The sequence below is a fragment of the Salvelinus fontinalis genome, chromosome 21 (genome assembly GCF_029448725.1).
Source record: "Salvelinus fontinalis isolate EN_2023a chromosome 21, ASM2944872v1, whole genome shotgun sequence".
In the NCBI taxonomy this organism is placed as follows: domain Eukaryota; kingdom Metazoa; phylum Chordata; class Actinopteri; order Salmoniformes; family Salmonidae; genus Salvelinus; species Salvelinus fontinalis.
Genome location: NC_074685.1, coordinates 41,981,285 through 42,004,225, shown reverse-complemented (window position 1 = coordinate 42,004,225; position 22,941 = coordinate 41,981,285). Strand labels below are relative to the sequence as shown.

Genomic DNA, 22,941 nt, shown 5'->3' with positions numbered 1-22,941 from the left:
GTCACAGCAGGGAAATAGAAGGCGGTGACAATTAGTGAAATATTAGAGGGGCTCATTTAAAAGCATTTACTGTTGCAGCAGAGGCTGAAAATTCATTTCACACACACGCTTATACACACAATGACAGGTTAGTGACGCATGCTGGAACTATTCAGGTTCCTCAGACACTCCTTGAAACCTGTGTGGTGCGTGCCAGACGATTAAAACCTGTGTGGTGCGTGCCAGACGATTAAAACCTGTGTGGTGCGTGCCAGACGATTAAAACCTGTGTGGTGCGTGCCAGATCATTGTAGGGAGCCTAATGACACTACATTATCTAGTGAAAAAGTGTCATTTGACAGAGTGAGAGAGAGACAGAGAAACAGTTTCCTCTTCTAGCATTGGCCTTTTTACCTTTCGCCTAATAAATATCCAGCCTCAGTGTATTGGGTGATAAATCCTTCATGTGCAATTCATTTGACTTTTGCCACAGGGGAGTCCCATTTTAAAACATACAGAACTGCTGTATTAATGTTGGTCAAAACACAGACTTGTATCTGTCTGCAGAAATTGCCTGAGCCTACAAGGTCATGGCCATAACTAAAGCAAAACTGGAACCTCTGACGTCCCCTTGTCCCACCATACCTTATTTATCTCAATGTGCAGCTTCCAGTGAACAGCAGAGGGGAAATTGTGTTACTTCGATTTTGACCTTACATCGATTAAGATAAGCAGAGTAAGGTGTTTTTTACATGACTAATGCCATACTCAGCCTACTGCCATAATCAGTTTGATATCAAATTATTAATGTGCATGTAAACGTACTCAGTGTTTCATATACACTGGTTGTTAATACTTTTTTGGGATATAGAGTGGCCCTGGAGGGGGAAACAAAGCAGGGGAACCTCTGGTCTGAAAACGACAGGATGACAGGAAGTTGTACTGTTGGTCCACTCCTGTGTTGTGGAAGGAAACAGCAGGGTGGCTGCCAGCTGGACACGTGGCCCCTTAATGAACTCATCTGTCAGCACCACTGACAAGGAACTAACAAACAGATACATGAAACACAGCATGCTACCTTTCAAAACGAGGACTTAGAATCAGGAAAAGCACGTAACTGCCACTTGAAACCATTTAACATTACATGTATGTACAGTACCATGTTGATCATTTATCTAGTGAATTGTTGAATTATTAACTGAGTACCAGTGTAGAGGCTTCTTCCCAAAAGACATTCATAGGCCTTCGAGTAGTTAATTAAAACCTCAAAGTGACATATTCATAGATTTGGGTCATGTGTACACAGGATGGCCCAATTTCTGACCCGATAGCAAATTAATGGAGGCAGGATCCTTCCCTAGATGGAAAACGCTCACAAAATTACAAGAATCAGCATTGGTCTGAAATCTATGAGGTTCTGTATGTATTGTATATTGAAATTCAGCTTTTAGCAGCATATGAATAAACAAAAAAATGTTTTTGGTTGTTGCAGTTTCCTTCTATCACATCATATTAAAAATATGGCTTTGGATTTCCATGGGTCAGGGGTGTTGTGAGGTGACTGACAGAGACCTCAACCCACACGACCCTTATATTATACATCTCCAAGCCTGTTTGCTTGATAGACTAGACTACAGTATAACACTCCCGCTTACAATTCGCTCAGCGTCTTGGCCAGTGACGCTGTGACCAATGCTACCCATGCTAGACAGAGCATGTGAAACGAAACCAAGATCTGGGACACACGAGCGAGGAGGCATGTGGTAGCTAGGGGGCTCCCCCCAGTTTCCTTCACTGCTTAGTGGATGACAGGAATCTCCCCTCCCTCCCCTCTCATCCTTCTCTCCTCCTCAGCAAACACACACACTTCAATCTTCTGAGTCAGTGGAGAATGAGATGAGACGTGCCGAAGCACATACATATATATTTTTTTTACATTTTAGTCATTTAGCAGACGTTCTTATCCAGAGCGACTTACAAGAGCAATTAAGGTCGCCTTGCTCAATGGCACAGACATATTTTTCATCCAGTTGGCTGAGGGATTCGAACCAGCGACCTTTAAGTTACTGGACAAACGCTATTAAAAGCTAGGATACCTGCCACCCAACACACGCTCAAGGGGTCAAGCTGTCGCCCCCACTGCACATCAAAATCTAGGGACCAAGTTGGAAAGTTTAACAGGAGAAGACATGCTCCTAAACGTGCTGAAGAAGCAGTTATGCAGAAGTTTGTTGTAAAAATGTGAATGAGTCGTGAAATACCCATCCAATATCGGCATAGCTATATAATTTGATTTTATGATTGGTAGGTGATAAAATGCAATAAAATGCTACATTATCCTTCTTGGATTTACAGAATTCCATTCACTATGCTGCTGTTGTATACAGTCAGTGAAGTATTGGATGAATGGATGCAATAATCTCTGGAACAAGCAAACCAAATTAATTCTAAAAGCTTTAACAAGAGCAGGGTATTTTTGTTTCATTTGAAACAGCATAACATTTTATTAAAAAAGATACTAGCCTATTTCATAGTCAGCAGCCAGGCGTTGCTCGGTAGACAAACACCCCAGGACGCACTGTATCTGATTGACCCTCCATTTGTATGCATTGGACTGCAGGAGCATTTATCCCCATCATCAACTTAGCCAGAGGGGCTTTCACAGCCCTCCCAGTGCATTATCAGGGGTACAGGCATTTTAACACTTGTTGGCGTTGCCAGGGCAACCAGTCTCTTTCTCTGTGGTCCCTTCAGTTTGCCTGTCAATCATTCTTACTGTGCATTAAACGCTGTGTGAGTGAGTGAATAGTAGTAGTAGTGTGTGTAGTTAAATGACAGAGACGGGGAGTTGGATCCATCAATAGATACTAAAAAGATTGAATGAAGACTGAACAGCGCTAAAACAGCTGTGACGCTTCCACATCAAGGACAATCTAGGTACATCTAATATATTGTGCCATTATATAGGTAGAGTATGAAGGACAAGAGTGAATCAATTGCCATTAAAGGTGGTGGTAAGCAATTCAACAATATGATGGTATACTGTTACATGCAATAACTTTAAAAAGGTCCAATGCAGCCGTTTTTATCTCAATGTCAAATCATTTCTGGGTAGCAATTAAGTATCTTACAGTGACTGTTTTCAATTTATTTATAATATGTGGTTCTCAGCCAAGAGCAATTTCTCAAGCAAGATTTTAGCTAGGACTGTCTGAGAGTGGTCTGACCGGGGAGGGAGGGGAGTGGTCTGACCGGGGAGGGAGGGGAGTGGTCTGACCGGGGAGGGAGGAGAGTGGTCTGACCGGGGAGGGAGGAGAGTGGTCTGACCGGGGAGGGAGGGGAGTGGTCTGACCGGGGAGGGAGGAGAGTGGTCTGACCGGGGAGGGAGGAGAGTGGTCTGACCGGGGAGGGAGGGGAGTGGTCTGACCGGGGAGGGAGGAGAGTGGTCTGACCGGGGAGGGAGGAGAGTGGTCTGACCGGGGAGGGAGGAGAGTGGTCTGACCGGGGAGGGAGGAGAGTGGTCTGACCGGGGAGGGAGGAGAGTGGTCTGACCGGGGAGGGAGGAGAGTGGTCTGACCGGGGAGGGAGGAGAGTGGAGGGAGGAGAGTGGTCTGACTGGGGAGGGAGGAGAGTGGTCTGACTGGGGAGGGAGGAGAGTGGTCTGACTGGGGAGGGGGAAACTGAAAACTAGCTGTTATTGGCTGAGAGGTTTGGAACTCTCTTTCTTATTGATCCATAAACTAATTTACAGCCTGGTGATGTCACCAAAACAGGCTGAAATTTCAGGTGGTCTTTTCAAACAGCTCTTACACTAAAAGGGCATTATTATCCTTTCCACAATTTCACAGTATTATTTCAAAATCAAGTTTTTGACTGCACCTTTCCTTTAAATATACCAATCTAAGCAATTCAAAATCCTAAAAAAAAAAGTAGGCCAAAATCATCATAATACCTTCAAACCAAGTAGTTTAATGACACAATCCTTGGCAGAGTTGCTATTCCTCAAAGTGATTGTGTAATAACTTGGTTTGAATTAATTGAGAGACGGCACGCCTACAGTCTGAACAGCATTCCAGGGCAGTGACTAAGTAACACACTGGAACTGTCTCTCTTCGCCCATAGACTAATTTTAAGGTATGATTTAAAAAATATATTTTATCATGTGTGAACTATCCCATTAATCCTGAGTTCATATGCAAACTCTCATAACCCAGATTAGGCAAACTCCTGAACTAAAAAGCCTGCTCAGTGGAAAATCTAAATCTCCAGCGAAAATGCTTTTCAAGTCATTCCATGAATGGCCTTATGAGCAGGGGCGCAACTTTGGTTTTAGAAGTGGAGGGGACATAATATTTTTTTTCTCTCGGATAAACACTCCAAAACAGCCTACCTGACCGCTCGGAGGCATTCGCATGGTCCTAAAGCACACAGTAGCCTCATTTGTATCACATTCCAATGATAAAACTGGTAGGGGGCACTAAAATGCAATTTCAGAATGTGGAGGGGCCTGGTGAAAGTTGCACCCCTGCTTATGAGCACAACCTGTGTGTATTTAATCCACTTTTTATCCTTGTGCAGAAGGTCACTAATTGCCTACTTACCCTGCAGTCCAAACACAGAGCACTTAATCACTGTGAAATGGCTACTTTTGCAGTCTCTCCTTCACAAGAAGGAAGCATCAGGAGTAATTTCAAGGAGGATAAGATGTATATTGGATGCATTTATCACTTTGATAAATGACTTAAGCCTGCTTGTAAGAGAATCGTTCTGCAGGGCAGTGATCCCTACAGTGCCATCTCCTTCTAGAGAAAACTAGTTTAAATCAGGGATTGCAAAATAAACCTTGTCGTTAATTGGGGCTAAAGTTATAAGGCTTCATAAAATGAAACAAACCCCCAAAGGCTATGGTGGGGAAGGCTATTTGATTGGTAGGTGGTAGATTATGGTGAGAAGATGGCCTGGGATCACCAGACAGAATTTTGCTTCGCTAAATATCAGTCTAGAATAGGTCTTAAAGAGAAGCCATTTTTTAAAACAGATCAGAAAACACCCGGTCTGATCAGTGTCCTCTAAAGAGCCTTTATCTCAAGTATGTTATACAGCATGAACAGGAGTGGACCACACAGAGGGGAGGAGAGAGAGGGTGGGGAGAAATGATAAAACATACACAGACCACAAATTCCAATTGGCTATACTTAAACACTAACATCATCCTCAGTTCTGGAATTCTCCCCAATATTTGGAACCAAGGACTGATCATCCCAATCCACAAAAGTGAAGACAAATTTGACCTCAATACCAACCATGGGATATGAGTCAACAACAACCTTGGGAATATCCTCTACATCATCATTAACAACAGACTCGTACATTTCCTCAGTGAAAACAATGTATTGAGCAAATGTCAAAAGTATGTGGAGGTCAGGGTTCTGTGCAGGCCAGTCAAGATTTCCCTTCACTGTAACTAAGGGGAATAGCCCAAACCATGAAAAACAGTCCCAGACCATTATTCATTATTCATTCCTCTTCCACCAACCTTTACAGTTGGCACTATGCATTCGGGGAGGTAGTGTTCTCGTGGCATCCGCCAAACCCAGATTCGGCCATCGAACTGCCAGACGGTGAAGCATAATTCATCACTCCAGAGAACCCGTTTCCACTGCTCCAGAGTCCAAGGGCGGCGAGCTTTACACCACTCCAGCCGTTGCTTGGCAATGCGCATGGTGATCTTAGGCTTGTGTGCGGCTGCTCGGCATTGGAAACCCATTTCATGAAGCTCCTAACGTTGCTTCCAGGGGCATTTTCGTAGTGAGTGTGCGCTTCAGCACTCGGCGGTCCCGTTCTGTGAGCTTGTGTGGCCTACCACTTCGTAGCTGAGCCGTTACAGCTCTAGCAGGGCAGAAATTTGATGAACTGACTTGTTGGAAAGGTGGCATCCTATGACGGTGCCACGTTGAAAGTCACTGAGGTCTTCAGTATGGCCATTCTACTGCCAATGTTTGTCTATGGAGATTGTATGGCTGTGTGCTAGATTTTACACACCTGTCAGCAACGGTGTGGCTGAAATAGCCGAATCCACTCATTTGAAGGGGTGTCCACATACCTTTGTATTTATAGTGTATCAATGAATTGGCGGGGGCACTAGAACAGCATGCAGCACCCGGCCTCAACCTACTAGAATCTGAAGTCAAACGTCATTCTGTTTGCTGATGATCTGGTGCTTCTGTCTGCAACCAAGGAGGGCCTACAGCAGCACTTAGATCTTCTGCATAGATTCTGCCAGACCTGGGCCCTGACAGTAAATCTCAGTAAGACAAAAATAATGGTGTTCCAAAAAAGGTCCAGTTTCCAGGACCACAAATACAAATTCCATCTAAACACCGTTGCCCTAGAGCACACAAAAAAACAATACATACCTCGGCCTAAACATCAGCACCACAGGTAACTTCCACAAAGCTGTGAACGAGCTGACAGACAAGGCAAGAAGGGCCTTCTACGTCATCAAATGGAAAATAAAATTTGACATCCCAATTAGGATCTGGCTAAAAATACTTGAATCAGTTATAGAACCCATTTACCTTTATGGTTGTGAGGTCTGGGGTCCGCTCACCAACCAAGAAATAACACAAATATGACAAACACCAAATTGAGACTGCAACAACATCCTCCATGTACAATGTAAAACACCAAATAATGCATGCAGAGCAGAATTAGGCCGATACCCGCTAATTATCAAAATCCAGTAAAAAGTAGTTCCAATTCTACAACCACCTAAAAGGAAGCGATTCCCAAACCTTCCATAACAAAGCCATAACCTACAGAGAGATGAACCTGGAGAAGAGTCCCCTAAGCAAGCTGGTCCTGGGGCTCTGTTCACAAACACAAACAGACCCCTAGGACAGCAACACATTTAAATTAACCAAAAAAACTGAGTCAACTGGAATGCTATTTGGCCCTAAACAGAGTACACAGTGGCAGAATACCAGAACACCGTGACTGACCCAAAATTAAGGAAAGCTTTGACTATATTTAGAGACTCTGTGAGCCTTGCTATTGAGAAAGGCCGTCGAAGGCAGACTTGGTGCTCAACAGAAAACAGGCTATGTGCACACTGCCCACAAAATGAGGTGGAAACTGAGCTGTACTTCTGCTAATCTCCTGCCAAATGTATGACCATATTAGCAACACATATTACCCTCAGATTACACAGACCCACCATTTTGATAAACTCCCAGATCTATTAGGTGAAATACCACAGCAGCAAGATTTGTGACCTGTTGCCACAAGAAATGGTCAACCAGTGAAGAACAAACCCCATTGTAAATACAACCTATATTTATGTTTATTTATTGTACCTTTTGTAACTATTTACACATCGTTACAACACTGTACATAGCCATAATATGACATTTGAAACATCTCTATTCCTTTGAAACTTTTGTGAGTGTAATGTTTACTGTTAATTTCTAACTGTTTTTCACTTTTTTAAAATTATCTATTAAAAATAATAAATCCCGTTGAATTGAATAGAAACGGGGGGGGGGGGTGATAGAGGGAGGGGAGAGCGGGTGAGAGAGAGAAGGTGAGAGAGAGATCTCCACTGAGATAAAAACACACCACTCTGGCATGGAACAAATGACTGTACTGACAGACAACAAGCTATTACAACCAGGGCTATTACAACACTTGCGAACATGATGAAACATTGAAAATGTTGAAATTGTTCTCATAGATGTGGTTTGTTAACACATCTCAATAGGAAACAGAAAATGGACTAAGAGGGGGATAGAACATTGGTCCTTTACTGAATCCTAAACCTTCTCTAGTCAAAAGGATCTAAACTCTGCTGTGTGTTAGTACAAGATGTCTGTCGGAAATTATAATGGCTGCTTCTTGGCAGCTACTATTACATAATTAAGCCAGTTAGTCAGTCTTGTAAACCAAAACAAATGTAGGGGCACTTCCCGCTTTGGCCTCCCTGCTTCCTGCCCACAAAGGGGAGAGACACAGCCAGAGTTGGCAGAGTTATTAAATGAGGTGGTGGTCAGTGGCGCAGTAGATTCGGAGACTCACCAAGGTGGCAGCTGCCAGAAGAGGTGACGCTGGAGCAGGGGCAGGGGACGCAGACTTCAGTAAGGGCAGTGTCGGGCCTCCGGTAGAAATTATACTTGCATTCCTCACAGCCGGGTCCTTTGGTGTTCCCTTGGCAGTTCAAGCAGATGCCTGAGAGAAAAAGAGGAGGGACAAGGGGTTAAGTAAACAGTTGACTGTGCTGACTGACACAGTGTTGAGCGACTGAGGTAGAGTCACAAGGGTAGAAGGGCGGAAGTGGTGCTAGTGCGCAGGGCAGTGGAGAGGGAGTTTCTGACTGAGTTGGAAAAAGACAGGCAGAGTGTTGGAAAAAAACTCAGCCGGGTAACTGGAAGTGCAAAAGAGTTAATGTGACTGCAAAGCTCAGAGGTCCAGGAAGTGACTCTGTAGGGGGAGGAACAGTGTTCAAACTGTGTATGCTTTCTAGGGCTGACCCCATTTAGTAAACTGGTCGATTGTTTGGTCAAGAGGCTTTACATTTATTTTATTTTATAATAATAATAATAAATTGTGCAATTGTAAATATATCATAGCACACGAGACACCTGTTTGATTTGCGCCTGTCTCTGTGGACTAATCCATTGAGAAGGCTGCAGGGATGACACAGTCCAAGAATAATGGCAGTGTGGCTCAGATGCAGAAGGGACTTCTCCCTCCAGAATGCGCTGTCTCCCGCCATTTCCTGTGTATTCATTGTTTCATAACTTCATTGGTGTGCATGGTTTGTTGTGTCTATCAATTCCCCATAACATATATCACCAGTAGTAGCCTACATTTACCGTTAATTCCAATAATTTCTAATCTGCAATGTTTGTTTGGATACAATAATTTGTTAATGCATTCAATATATTATTATTATTACAGTCGTTTACCGTTCTCATTGTCGGAGTGGACATTATGTTTGCAGAACTCACAACCTATGTTACACTTGTGAGAAACAAGTTTTTATTTTTATTTCATTCCATTTACAAGTTGTCAATTTATTCATGGTCTTTTGTTTGAAATGCGCCCGTCAATATTGAGTAAGGACTCACACCTGATTACGCATATAGAAGTAGGACTAGTATACCTGGCCTGCGCGCAAATGTAGGCCTATACATGTGCTGATTTAGGGTTGTCTGATAGTATTTGCGATTGTCTTAATTTACCACCAATAATAAACTGTGGAGCTTCTCAAAGAAAGGTTTTCACCTCAAAGAGCAAGTAAACAAAGTCGGTTTTTAGAATCAATTGAGAATGTCAATAGTTCCTCAAAGTATTTAATACATATTTCCAGCTCTCTCCCTTTCTATAACCACTCAGCATGAAAGGGCAAAATGTAATGCTCTGATCCAGTGGAAACGTCATAAAATACCTGATTACTTCTTATCCCTTGCATAAATAGCCTAGAGCTGTCTATCCAGAGCTCACTGGTGCAGGAAACTCTTCAGGGCCCAGAATATTTTATACAATGTTGCAATTTTGCTAGTGCCAGTCTCTTGCCACCTAGTTGATACAATATTTCAAGTTTGTTGCAGACAGGCCATGGGTAGCCAATGTGATTGATAGGATATTCATTTTTATTAGGACATTTTCTACCTGCAGGCTGCAATGTTTTTATTTGTTGGCTTTATGTAGGCTATTTTTACATAGTTGGCAATGGCAATAAAAGTTACCTTTAGATTTGTATAATTTTCATTTAGATAGAATGTAGATTAACCATAGACAATGATTGAGTTACAAAGACTATTATAAATTTAATGAAACTGTTCCGTGAAAAGTTGCTTAGGAAAATCATAACTGGCATGCAGATGGGTAGAAATGTTAAGCTAAATTGGCAATCCAAATGGAAAAGGTTGTTGACTGCTGGTGTAGCCAATTACCAGCAACTTCAAGACCTTCATCTCTGGCTTCGTCAAGTAATTTGTGGGTCTTAATTATTTAATCAAACAGTGTGGTTAAAGCATCAGAAAAGTTCAGTAGCCTACATAGAGTTTATTTTATTAAAAACACATAGGGTGTGTCTATATATGGAAAAATACGTTTTAATTTTGTCCAATCGATTTGTCGAAAGACAAGACACGGGGACAGCCCTAGTGCTTTCATTATGATCCCAACAGGAGAACTTCTATAATGTTACATACAGTCTGAACATAAACTAGCCTACAGAATATGGCAAGTATAGGCAGTACCGAGTAACAAGAATTTTCCCACAAAGTAACAGTCATTTTCAAGGTGAAATGGAATTTCTTGGGAAATACTGGATTTTTACATATGTTCCCCCCTTCATAAGAGACGGTGAAATAATAAGTGAACCTAATCAAATTAACATAATCACTTAGTGATGAGCTGTTGAAACAAGCCCGCCATGCTATAGGCCTGATATTTCCCTCACAGGCATTCCACTACAACTCAAATCTAAAATTGATCTATTGTTTTATTCTAAGGACCCCATTAAACTTAAAACTGTAAAATTACATTCTTTGCTAGAAGCCAGAAAGCATCTCAACTACGAGGAGCAAGTAGCATGCTAAATTAGCATTGTTAGCAGTAGCGTGTTCAGGTTACTCGCCACCCGTCATGTCGACGGCGGTTCAGTGCTTATGCACCTTTTTCACCACGACAAATCCCTCTGCTAATATATATCTATTTAACACCTGATTGCTTCGTGACAGTTGGCCTTATCTGACTGACCTAATTGTGGACAGGATGACGCCATTGTAGACAGGTATATTGATTTGGACAGAGGCTTGGCAACAGCCACATGATTTCATGCTACTCAATCAGGCCACTGCTTTCAACACAGGGCTAAGCCGCACAGCAGTGGCTGGTGAGGTGGTGGGATTACAATTTTCTGTTGCTCTTGAAAGTGAATGAATGCCAATAGAAAAACCCACATCAGTTGAAGTCGTAAAGCTGACCAGCTGGCTCGGGAAATGTTTTGCTCTTTGGGCTCTATGGACCCCCTAAACCAATAGCAGTAGTTTTTAGTGTCAGACTTTGCAGTTAGTTTACTCAGTTGAGCTCTGTATATATCAGAACATTTTATTTCGCCTGGTGTGCCAGGGGACAGGGTTTGCATGCGAGGGACTTTTTAATTGGTTCCACTGCAACATGCAAGCTCAATCAAGCACCACTAAAGTAGACTACATATACAAAAGTATGTGGACACGCCTTCAAATTAGCGGATTTGGCTATTTCAGTCAAACCTGTTGCTGACAGCCATGCAATCTCCATAGACAAATATTGGCAGTAGAATGTCCTTACCGAAGAGCTCAGTGACTTTAAACATGGCACCGTCATAGGATGCCACCTTTCCAACAAGTTAGTTCGTCAAATTTCTGCCCTGCTAGAGCTGCCCTGGTCAACTGTAAGTGCTGTTATTGAAGTGGAAATGTCTCGGAGCAACAAAGGCTCAGCCTTGAAGTGGTAGGCCACACAAGCTCCCAGAATGGGACCACCAAGTGCTGAAGCGCATAGAGCATAAACATGGTCGGTCCTCGGCTGCAACATTCACTAGAGTTCCAAACTGCCTCTGGAAGCAATGTCAGCACAAGAGCTTCATGAAATGGGTTTCCATGGAAGAGCAGCCGCACACAAGCCTAAGATCACCATGCACATTGCCAAGCATTGGCTGGAGTGGTGTAAAGCTCGCCGCCATTGGACTCTGGAGCAGTGGAAACGCGTTCCCTGGAGTGATGAATCACACTTCATCTGGCAGTCCGACGGCTTCATCTGGGTTTGGCGGATAACAGGAGAACGCTACATGGCCAAATGCATAGTGCCAACTGTAAAGTTTGGTGGAGGAGGAATAATGGTCTCGGACTGTTTTTCATGGTTCGGGCTAGGACCCTTAATTCCAGTAGAGGGAAATCTTAACGCTACAGCATACAATGACTTTTGAGAAGATTCTGTGCTTCAAACTTTGTGGAAACTGTTTGGGGACGGCCCTTTCCAGTTTCAGCATGACAATGCCCCCATGCACAAAGTGAGGTCCATACAGAAATGGTTTGTCGAGATCCGTGTGGAACAACCTGACTGGCCTACACAGAGCCCTGACCTCAACATCATTAAAACCTTTGGGATGAATTGGAACACGGACTGCGAGCCAGGCGTAATCACCCAAAATCAGTGCCCGACCTTACTAATGCTCTTCTGGCTGAATGGAAGCAAGCCCCGCAGCAATATTCCAACATCTAGCGGAAAGCCTTCCCAGAAGAGTGGAGGATGTTATAGTAGCAAAAGGGGACCAACTCCATAATAATGCCCAGGATTTTGGAATGAGATGTTCAACGAGCAAGTGTCCACATCCTTTTGGTCATGTACTGTATTTGAAATTATTTCAAATAAACTCAGCAAAAAAGGAAACGTCCCTTTTTCAGGACCCTGTCTTTCAAAGATAATTTGTAAAAATCCAAATAACTTCACAGATCTTCATTGTAAAGGGTTTAACATCTGTTTCCCATGCTTGTTCAATGAACCATAAACAATTAATGAACATGCACCTGTGGAACGGTCGTTCAGACACTAACAGCTTACAGACGGTAGGCAATTAAGGTCACAGTTATGAAAACTTAGGACACTAAAGAGGCCTTTCTACTGACTCTGAAAAACGCCAAAAGAAAGATGCCCAGGGTCTGTTCATCTGCATGAAGGTGCCTTAGGCATGCTGCAAGGAGGCATGAGGACTGCAGATGTGGCCAGGGCAATACATTTCCATGTCCGTACAGCGCTACAGGGAGACAGGACGGACAGCTGATCGTCCTCATCTCAACGCTGTGCGTTACAGGGAAGACATCCTCCTCCCTCATGTGGTACCCTTCCTGCAGGCTCATCCTGACATGACCCTCCAGCATGACAATGCCACCAGCTATACTGCTCGTTCTGTGCCTGATTTCCTGCAAGATAGGAATGTCAGTGTTCTGCCATGGCCAGCGAAGAGCCCGGATCTCAATCCCATTGAGCACGTCTGGGACCTGTTGGATCGGAGGGTGAGGGCTAGGGCCATTCCCCCCAGAAATGTCTGGGAACTTGCAGGTGCCTTGGTGGAAGAGTGGTGTAACATCTCACAGCAAGCACTGGCAAATCTGGTGCAGTCCATGAGGAGGAGATGCACTGCAGTACTTAATGCAGCTGGTGGCCACACCAGATACTGACTGTTACTTTTGATTTTGACCCCCCCTTTGTTCAGGTACACATTATTCCATTTCTGTTAGTGACATGTCTATGGAACTTGTTCAGTTTATGTCTCAGTTGTTGAATATTGTTATGTTCATACAAATATTTACACATATTAAGTTTGCTGAAAATAAACGCAGTTGACAGTGAGAGGAAGTTTCTTTTTTTGCAGAGTTTAGTAGTTGAACCCACATCTGGTATTTTGGCTTACATAGTTAGTCCTACTATGCCAATGTCATTGCATGTGGTGATGGGGACACCAGGTTATAGTTGTAGTATATTTAAAGTACAGTAGTGGGAGTACATTACACGGCTGTGCAACCTCCTTCCCTGGTCCTCTACCTCACATTGAGGCTGTAGTTTCACTAATTTCTCTTTGACCACTCCCACTTGTCTCAAAAAGATAAGGTTTAGACCATATTAAATAGCGCTTATCAGATATTGTGTTGCTTCCCTCAAGATGGTTTTGAATCCGTTTTTAATGTATAGGTCTTGTACACGTGGTGTTTTAATGTTTTTAATGGAAATGCTTAAGAATAACATTATATTACTATTATTATCGCAGTGTCTTGTTCACATCTGCACACCTGTCATTCTGATATTGTCCTCCATGGTAGGCTCTAACCGGTAGCATCAGTCGGGTGGCAGGTAGCCTAGTGATCAATGAGTTGGAGCCAGCAACCGGAGGTTTGCCAGTTCAAATCCCGGGTTCATCGGGAAAAATCTGTCGGGACGTGAGCTGGCAACCAGAGGGTTTCTGGTATCAAATCCTAGATGCCATTGCCTGCCGTTGTGTCCTTGAGCAAGGCACTTAACCCCCCACAACAGCCCCCTGCAACTCTCAAAAAACCTGTATGTGTATGTATGTGTGCCTTTCTGAGGGGTTGAATTACAAGCGGAATTACAGTTTGACCTTGAGTGCAATTGACCAATAAAGTGATCTTAAAATCAGTAGGTTTTTACAATGGCAAACCATTCTGAGATTTTGTTTGATCATGGCAAGAAAATGCCTGTGTAAATACCGCAATGGAGGTTCGATTGCTTTGAGCTTTCAGTCTTGACATCCAATTTTTCTTATACAATGGCCTCGAACTGCTTCTCCGTAGTAGCAGCACACCAGATGAAGAGCATATTTCCCCGACAGTCTGACACACCAAGAAACATAATGGAATCAGCTTAGGAGGCACTAGGCAAGGGTGTCTTTTATTCCAATCCGTCTTTGGCAGGGATCAAAGGGGCTGTGTCTACCAAGACAAACCCCCTTGTAAGACACCTCCGCTGGGGATTTTCCTACACAAGGCCCCCTGGCATCCCCTGGGACACAGAACAAAGATGGCGATGGATCATTAGGTCTCCTGTTCATGTCCTGTATTCAAAGATGGTGACTGCCCTAGGCCCACTGAGGCAACCAGCTCTCCGGAGAGTTCTGCTATTCTGACCTGTGCTCAGAAGGCCTGGTGTGTTTGTACTATATAGCCAACTCCCATGGTATCAGATCTGGGACCAGGCTAGAGGTCATAGGTGATCTGAAAGTGAGATAGATGAGTAACTGGACCGTACAGTACACACCCTATTCTAAGGCTGGAGCGGCAAGCAGTCGAAATTCTGGTGAGAGGAGGAGTCCCTCCCTTCTTACTCCCTCCTCATTCCAGGAATCCTCCATCTAGGATTTCTGGATTTTTCAACCCTCGTGAAGAATATTGATTGTATGACTCAAGACTAGCATTCAAGCACTGAAAAGCATTGCATAAGCTTGAAATGTATGCTACTTCATGGTAGCCTACATAAGCTGGGAGGGTGTCGGTTCTACTTCCTCTTCTGTATAGATGCAATTATCATTGTCCAGATCAACACTCACAAAATAGTATCCTTACCATGGCATTAACTTGGCTACTGTCTCTAAATTGATGCATTTCTCTATGTGACAATGCCCAATATACACAGAAAGTCAAAACATGTCCATAATAGTCGTAGACCAGTGATGTGTTATAAAGGACGTTATGAATGACACTGCAACACTCACATGACTGGTATTATGAGTGCCTTGTGTATGCCGTAGGGCTGGGTGATACAGTATGGCCGAAATATCATGGAGTTTTTTAAAACTTATGGGCGATTCATGATATACAGTACCTTCGGAATGTATTCAGACCCCTTGACTTTTTATACGTTTTGTTAGGTTACAGCCTTATTCTAAAATTGATTAAATTGTTTCCCCCTGACATCAATCTACACACAATAATGACAAAGCAAAAAAAAAAAAAGTTTGGCTACTTTATAAAAAAACTGAAATATCACATTTACATAAGAATTCAGACCCTTTACTCAGTACTTTGTTGAAGCACCTTTGACAGCGATTACAGCCTCGAGTCTTCTTAGGTAGGACGCCTACAAGCTTCGCACACCTGTATTGGGGAGTTTCACCCATTCTTCTCTGCAGATCCTCTCAAGCTCTGTCAGGTTGGATGGGGAGCGTTGTTGCACAGCTATTTTCAGGTCTCTCCAGAGATGTTCGATCGGGTTCAAGTCCAGGCTCTGGCTGGGCCACTCAAGGACATTCAGAGACTTGTCCCGAAGCCACTCCTGCAGTGTCTTGGCTGTGTGCTTAGGGTCGTTGTCCTGTTGGAAGGTGAACCTTCGCCCTAATCTGAGGTCCTGAGCGCGCTGGGGCAGGTTTTCTTCAAGGATCTCTGTACATTGCCCCGTTAATCTTTGCCTCGATCTTGAGTAGTCTCCCAGTCCCTGCAGCTGAAAAACATCCCCACAGCATGATGCTGCCACCATGCTTCACCGAAGGGATGGTGCCAGGTTTCCTCCAGACGTGACGCTTGGCATTCAATCTTGGTTTCATCAGACCAGAGAATCTTGTTTCTCATGGTCTGAGAGTCTTTAGGTGCCTTTTGGCAAACTCCAAGCGGGCTCTCATGTGCCTTTTACTGAGGAGTGGCTTATGTCTGGCCACTCTACCATAAAGGCTGCTGATGGAGTGCTGCAGGGATGGTTGTCCTTCTGGAAGGTTCTGCCATCTCCACAGAGAAACTCTAGAGCTCTGTCAGAATGACAAATCGGGTTCTTGGTCACCTCCCTGACCAATGCCCTGCTCCCCTGATTGCTCCGTTTTGCCGGGCGGCCAGCTCTAGGAAGAGTCTTGGTGGTTCCAAACTTCTTCCATTTAAGAATGATGGAGGCCACTGTGTTCTTGGGGACCTTCAATGCTGCAGAAATGTTTGTTACCCTTCCCTAGATCTGTGCCTCGACACAATCCTGTCTCGGAGCGCTACGGACAATTCCTTCGACCTCATGGCTTGGTTTTTGGCCTGTGTCCAATCAATTGAATTTATGTCAGGTAGACTCCAATCAAGTTGTAGAAACATCTCAAGGATTATTAATGGAAACAGGATGCACCTGAGCTCAATTTCTAGTCTCATATCAAAGGGTCTGAATACTTATGTAAATAAGGAATGTTTTTTATCTTTAATAAATGTGCAAACATTTCCAAAAACCTGTTTTTGCTTTGTCATTATGGGGCATTGTGTGCAGCTTGCTGTGGAAATTGTTTTATTCAATCCATTTCAGAATAAGGCTGTAACGTAACAAAATGTGAAAAAAGTCAAAGGTTCTGAATACTTTCCGAAGGCAATGTATATCTCGATTTTTAAAAATGTTTTCTATAAATTAGCTTTGTTGTACAACTAAAAGTCAAATACACTGCATTTAAAACAGTCATCAATAATCTAATGAATTCAAGGCTTGTGAAATTATACCTAGGCTTAATATAAGCCTTCCACAACCATAAGACCCACTAATAATTTAATTATACTGAACAAAAATATAAAAACAACATGCAACAATTTCAATGATTTTACTGAATTACAGTTCATATAAGGATATGAGAATTGAAATAAATGAATTGGGCCCTAATCCATGGACTTCACATGACTGGGCAGGGGCGTAGCCATGGGTGGCCATAGACATACCCACTTGGAAGCCAGGCCCACCCACTGCCTGGTTACACGTGGTCTGCGGTTGTGAGGCCTGTTGGACATAATGCCAAATTCTCCAAAACAACGTCAGAGGGAGCCTAAAGTAGAGAAATGAACATTACATTTTCTGGCAACAGCTCTGGTGAACATCTTGCAGTCAGCATGCCAATTGCACGCTCCCTCAAAACGTGAGACATCTGTGGCATTGGGTTGTGTGACAAACTGCACATTTTAGAGTGGCCTTTTATTGTCCCTGATTATAAACTGGGTGGTTCGAGCCCTGAATACTGATTGGCTGACAGCCATGGTATATCAGACCGTATACCATATGGGTATAATAAAACATTATTTTTACTGCTCTAACTACATTGGTGACCATGCGTTGCATTGTGCCTAAGAACAGCCCTTAGCCATGGTATATTGGCCACATACCACACCGCCTCGGACATTATTGCTTAATTAAATCATGCTATTTAATCAGCTTCTTGATATTCCACACCTGTCAGGTGGATGGATTATCTTGGCAAAGGAGAATTGCTCACTAACATGGATATAAACAAATTTGTGCACAAAATTTGAAATATGCTTCTTGAGCGTATGGAAAATGTCTGGGATATTTCAGCTCATAAAACATGGGACCAACACTTTACATGTTGCGTTTATATTTTTGTTCAATATATTTTATCAAAATAGTTTAAGCTGCTTTTTTGAACCAAGCATAATGCACATTCACTTATAGCCCAATTACTAACTTCTTGTAGAAGGCATTATAGGAAATTAACACGGGTCTTATAAACAATCTCTCAAGCACAAGCCCACGTGATAGTGAGTAGCCAGCTAATATTTATATTTCAAGTTTAGTCAACTTGGATCCATTTGCTAGCGAACAAGGCAGAACAGTTGAATTGTTTTGAACACACCCTTCTGTCCGTCTCAAAGTGTTTAAAAGGATGCTAGCCTGTCCTCTTTGTTCAGATGTTGAAATCAAGTGGCCTACCTTATTTCTCAGAATGAGAACGAGTTGCCAATTCCTTATATAATTGTGTTTTTAAAACACAGACTAAACAGCTAGTATAACGGGTACGTGGTACCGCAAAGCCGTGCGCGACAAAGTGAGCATTCATTTTCGAAAATCAAAGTTGTTTTAAACTCCCGTTTTAGTAGTGTCTGCTCTGCATGTAATCTGAGGAGTTGAGACGTAAACATGGTTTCGTTAGGAAGGTTAACTTCTCCTCTAATACAGTAAAATAATGACAATGTGTTTGGGTCTCCATATGACCGATTCTGTTCGACCAAACCTCAAATGCAAATAGTGAACTGAAACCATTTGTCAGAGGGGAAGAAGTGATCTCTCATCTTTGTTGTTGTGAATGGCGGGGGGAGGGGCTTGGCATCTGTGTGTAAACAGAGAAGATGTGTGTGTGTAAACAGAGAGGAATATGCAAATGGAGAGATTTCTCTCTCGCCAAAATCTGTCCAAAAATATGCCCAATGTGTTTCTATGGGCTCATTTTGGCCCTAAAATGGTCTCCTGCCTTTCGGTCAACCACTACCACTGTTAGGGCGGAGACATCGGCACCTCGTCATTATATACAGATCTATACTCATTAATGTGTGTAGGAGGAAAGGTGCGTAATTTGCTTATCATGCTGCACGTACTTAGGCCTGCCATTCTGCCCAGCTGTGAACTATGGAAAAGTGAAAGGGAACAGGCGAAAATGCTTATCACAGTGATTGCAGCGGAGTGATGACTCTGACATTTCCTCATTAGCAGAATGGAAGCTACGTTGGCTGTGGTCGACAAACTCATTTTAACAGCCGATGGATTTTTTTTTTTTTCTTCCTTTTAAGGCCAAGGCAATATCACACAGTGTGAATACAAATCAAATCACTGCAACTCCCCAAACAGTCTGTCAGCAGGGAGCATGGGAGTGAATCTCTCTGGAGGAGAATTCAGTATGGCAGTTTTTTTACCGTTACATAACAACTAATGCAGTTTCGTGTTTACTGCATAAACAGCTCTGTTGGGGACATATTAAGAATATGATTTCATGGAAAAGGCTTCCCTAGAGTTAATTTGATTAATAAAAGTTAGTTTGCTTAATGCATTTCTGCATCTGTGCAAATGTGTGGCTTCTCTGCAGTCTGCACAGCCCTGGCATAGAGTAGAGGCCATGGCAGACATTTGTTTCAACCTTGGGCACAGCGAGGGTGACTCACCTGATTGTGGGTGGCAGTAGTTGGAGTGATTATTGCACTGGCATGGCTGGCAACCCGTGCTGCTGAACCGGAAGAAACCTGGGTGGCAATCGTCACACTTGTCACCGTACACGCCTGTCTTACACACGCACATCCCAGAGCTGTGGAAAGAACAGAAAGCTTGTGAAACTTCAGTCAGGACCCCTGGGTTCTCCTAATGCCTGCTTAAAATATGCACTACAATGGTGTAGCCAAATTGAGAATGTCACAGTTACAGACACACACTTTAGCACATTACTCACATTTAAAGAGAACACTGGTTGAATTCCTGAAGTAACAGTGAGTCCGGGGTCCCATATAGAAGGACTGAAGCTCAGTTCTGGTGACTTTTTAAACAGACATTCTACTCAAAAATGTATGAAAATAAAATTATGCTAACACTTAAAATATAATTATCATCTCCAGAAATGAGCCCAAAAACATATGGGTAAAAATTATTTTAACAGATTGGACTATGGCCTCTATTATCAGATGTACTATTAGCAATATGCATTATCACCTGTAACCTAAATAATGCATCATAGTGGCTATAAAATGTACATAGGCTGAAGCATAGATTTGTCCATCTGCATTTACCTCACTGGACACAACATCCCGATTGTAATTATTACTAATAATTATTTTATTATAAAATGTATAAATAATTACAAATTATTCACTCCAATTCATCTTTTACAAAGTATGTTATCGCCCTTTTAAGACACCATTGTCCCCTTTGAGCTGTGTTGCGTAGTGATGGGCATTCTGAGTCTTTTCTGTGAGCCGGATCATTCAGCTCTGTTCACCTAAAAGTTACTTTTTTTCATGGTTTCAGGTCCAATTCTAAGCATCACTGAACGAAGAGCCATTTGGGAGCCAAATGAACAACTTTTTGTCCAGTAATGCTTAGAAATGGACCTAAAGCCATGAAGAAAAAAAGAGTCACTAATTTAAAGCCTAAATTGTTGCCTGCCATTATGTCAGATCGTGAAATGTGAGTTCAAATCATTTTTACATGACCAAATTATTAGACGACCTGAACATTTTTTTTTTTTTTAAGTGAGCGTGGACAAGAATTAGGGCTGGGCGGTATACCATATTTTACGATATACCGGTATTGATGCACGGACCAGTTTGGGTTTTTACGTTACCTTCTATAACAGTATTTGAATGTTTGGTTTGTTAAATGTGATACACCATGTCTCCATTTTTATAGTTTACTCCGCTACTTGAGTCATTTCTCCATGCTCTCTCTCTCTCGTTGCCGCTTTCCACACAGAGCTAGCCCAGCCCCGTCACTCAAGGAGCGCATTTGTTGCTCCTCGACCATGACACACTTGCGTTCAGTCTGCATAGTCAATGCAGCACATGCAAAAATGTTGATGACAACGATGTTTGTGCAAATGTATCTTTTAAATCAAAGAGGAATACGGAAAGCATGAGTATATTAGCTACATAAAGCAGCTAAGAGAAAACATTCAATGTAGCCAAAGATTATAGGATCCCCTAGGAAACACTGACCAACACTTTGGTTCCTACCCTGTCACAATAACTCCTCCCTCGCATTTGTTGTCATGTCAAAGACAGAATTTAATAGTGGGCACTTTGAATACAAACTATATACTAATCATTATATTTTTATGATTCCAAAAGTTCACCTAAGTTTCAAATCGCAACTGCAACATTTGGTTAAAAATACGGCCTAGATTGTTTGCCTCATATCGTGCAGCCCTACGTCGCAGTGTGGAAATTACCATAAATGAGCGCAGGAAATGCAGAAATGTATTTCATTTTTTGGGGGGTTGAACAGTATAAAAAAACTCAGAATGGAGAAAGACCCCTTGAAAATCCCTTAGAATGTATGTATGTATATATGTACACATGTACAGTTGAAGTTGGAAGTTTACATACACTTAGGTTGGAGTCATTAAAACTAATTTTTCAACCACTCCACAAATTTCTTGTTAAAAAACTATAGTCAGTTAGGACATCTACTTTGTGCATGACACAAGTAATTGTTCCAACAATTGTTTACAGACAGATTATTTCACTGTATCACAATTCCATTGGGTCAGAAGTTTACATACACTAAGTTGACTGTGCCTTTAAACAGCTTGGAAGATTCCAGAAAATGTCATGGCTTAAGATGCTTCTGATTGACTCAAATGATGTCAATTGGCCTACTGGAGGTGTACCTGTGGATGTATTTCAAGGCCTGCCTTCAAACTCACTGCCTCTTTACTTGACATAAAGGGAAAATCAAAAGAAATCAAGAAGACCTCAGAAAAAAATGTGTAGACCTCCACAGGTCTGGTTCATCCTTGGGAGCAATTTCCAAATGCCTAAAAGGTACCACGTTCATCTGTACAAACAATAGTACGCAAGTAGAAACACCATGGGACCACACAGCCGTCATACCGCTCAGGAAGGAGATGCGTTCTGTCTCCTAGAGATGAACGTACTTCGGTGTGAAAAGTTCAAATCAATCCCAGAACAACAGCAAAGGACCTTGTGAAGATGCTGGAGGAAACGGGTAAAAAAGTTTTTATATCCACAGTAAAACAAGCCCTATATCGACATAACCTGAAAGGCCGCTCAGCAAGGAAGAAGCCACTGCTCCAAAACCGCCATAAAAAAGCCAGACTACGGTTTGCAATTGCACATGGGGACAAAGATCGTACTCTTTGGAGAAATGTCCTCTGGTCTGATGAAACAAAAATAGAACTCCTTGGCCATAATAACCATCGTTATGTTTGGGGGAAATAGGTGGGTCTTGCAAGCCAAAGAACACCATCCCAACCGTGAAGCACGAAGGTGGCAGCATCATGTTGTGGGGGTGCTTTGCTGCAGGAGGGACTGGTGCACTTCACAAAATAGATGGCATCATGAGGCAGGAAAATTATGTGGATATATTGAAGCAACATCTCAAGACATCAGTCAGGAAGTTAAAGCTTGGTCGCAAATGGGTCTTCCAAATGGACATTGACCCCAAGCATACTTCCAAAGTTGTGGTAAAATGGCTTAACGACAACAAAGTCAAGGTATTGGAGTGGCCATCACAAAGCCCTAACCTCAGCCCTATATAAAATGTGTGGGCAGAACTTAAAAAGTGTGTGTGAGCAAGGAGGCCTACAAACCTGACTTGGTTACACCAGCTCTGTCTGGAGGAATGGGCCGAAATTCACCCAACTTATTGTGGGAAGCTTGTGGAAGGCTAACTGAAACATTTGACCCAAGTTAAACAATTTAAAAGGCAATGCTACCAAATACTAATTGAGTGCTTGTACACTTTTGACCCACTGTGAATGTGATGAAAGAAATAAAAGCTGAAATAAATAATTCTCTCTACTACTATTCTGACATTTCACATTCTTAAAATAAAGTGGTGATCCTAACTGACCTAAGACAGGGCATTTTTACTTGGATTAAATGTCAGGAACTGTGAAATATTGAGTTTAAATGTATTTGGCTAAGGTGTATGTAAACCTCAACT

The 22,941-nt window shown here is 42.5% G+C and overlaps 1 protein-coding gene across 1 annotated transcript in view; it reads right to left on the bottom strand.

Moving 5' to 3' along the window:
- Nucleotides 1–22,941, bottom strand: part of LOC129818932 (multiple epidermal growth factor-like domains protein 9) — a 77,302-nt gene that overhangs the window by 5,726 nt on the left and 48,635 nt on the right. Inside the window, exons 3-4 of the mRNA XM_055875294.1 lie at nucleotides 19,431–19,570; nucleotides 8,053–8,202 (exon numbers count right to left, since the gene is read on the bottom strand). Coding sequence (XP_055731269.1) covers nucleotides 8,053–8,202; nucleotides 19,431–19,570 — 290 coding nt within the window. The remainder of the gene's footprint in view (nucleotides 1–8,052; nucleotides 8,203–19,430; nucleotides 19,571–22,941) is intronic.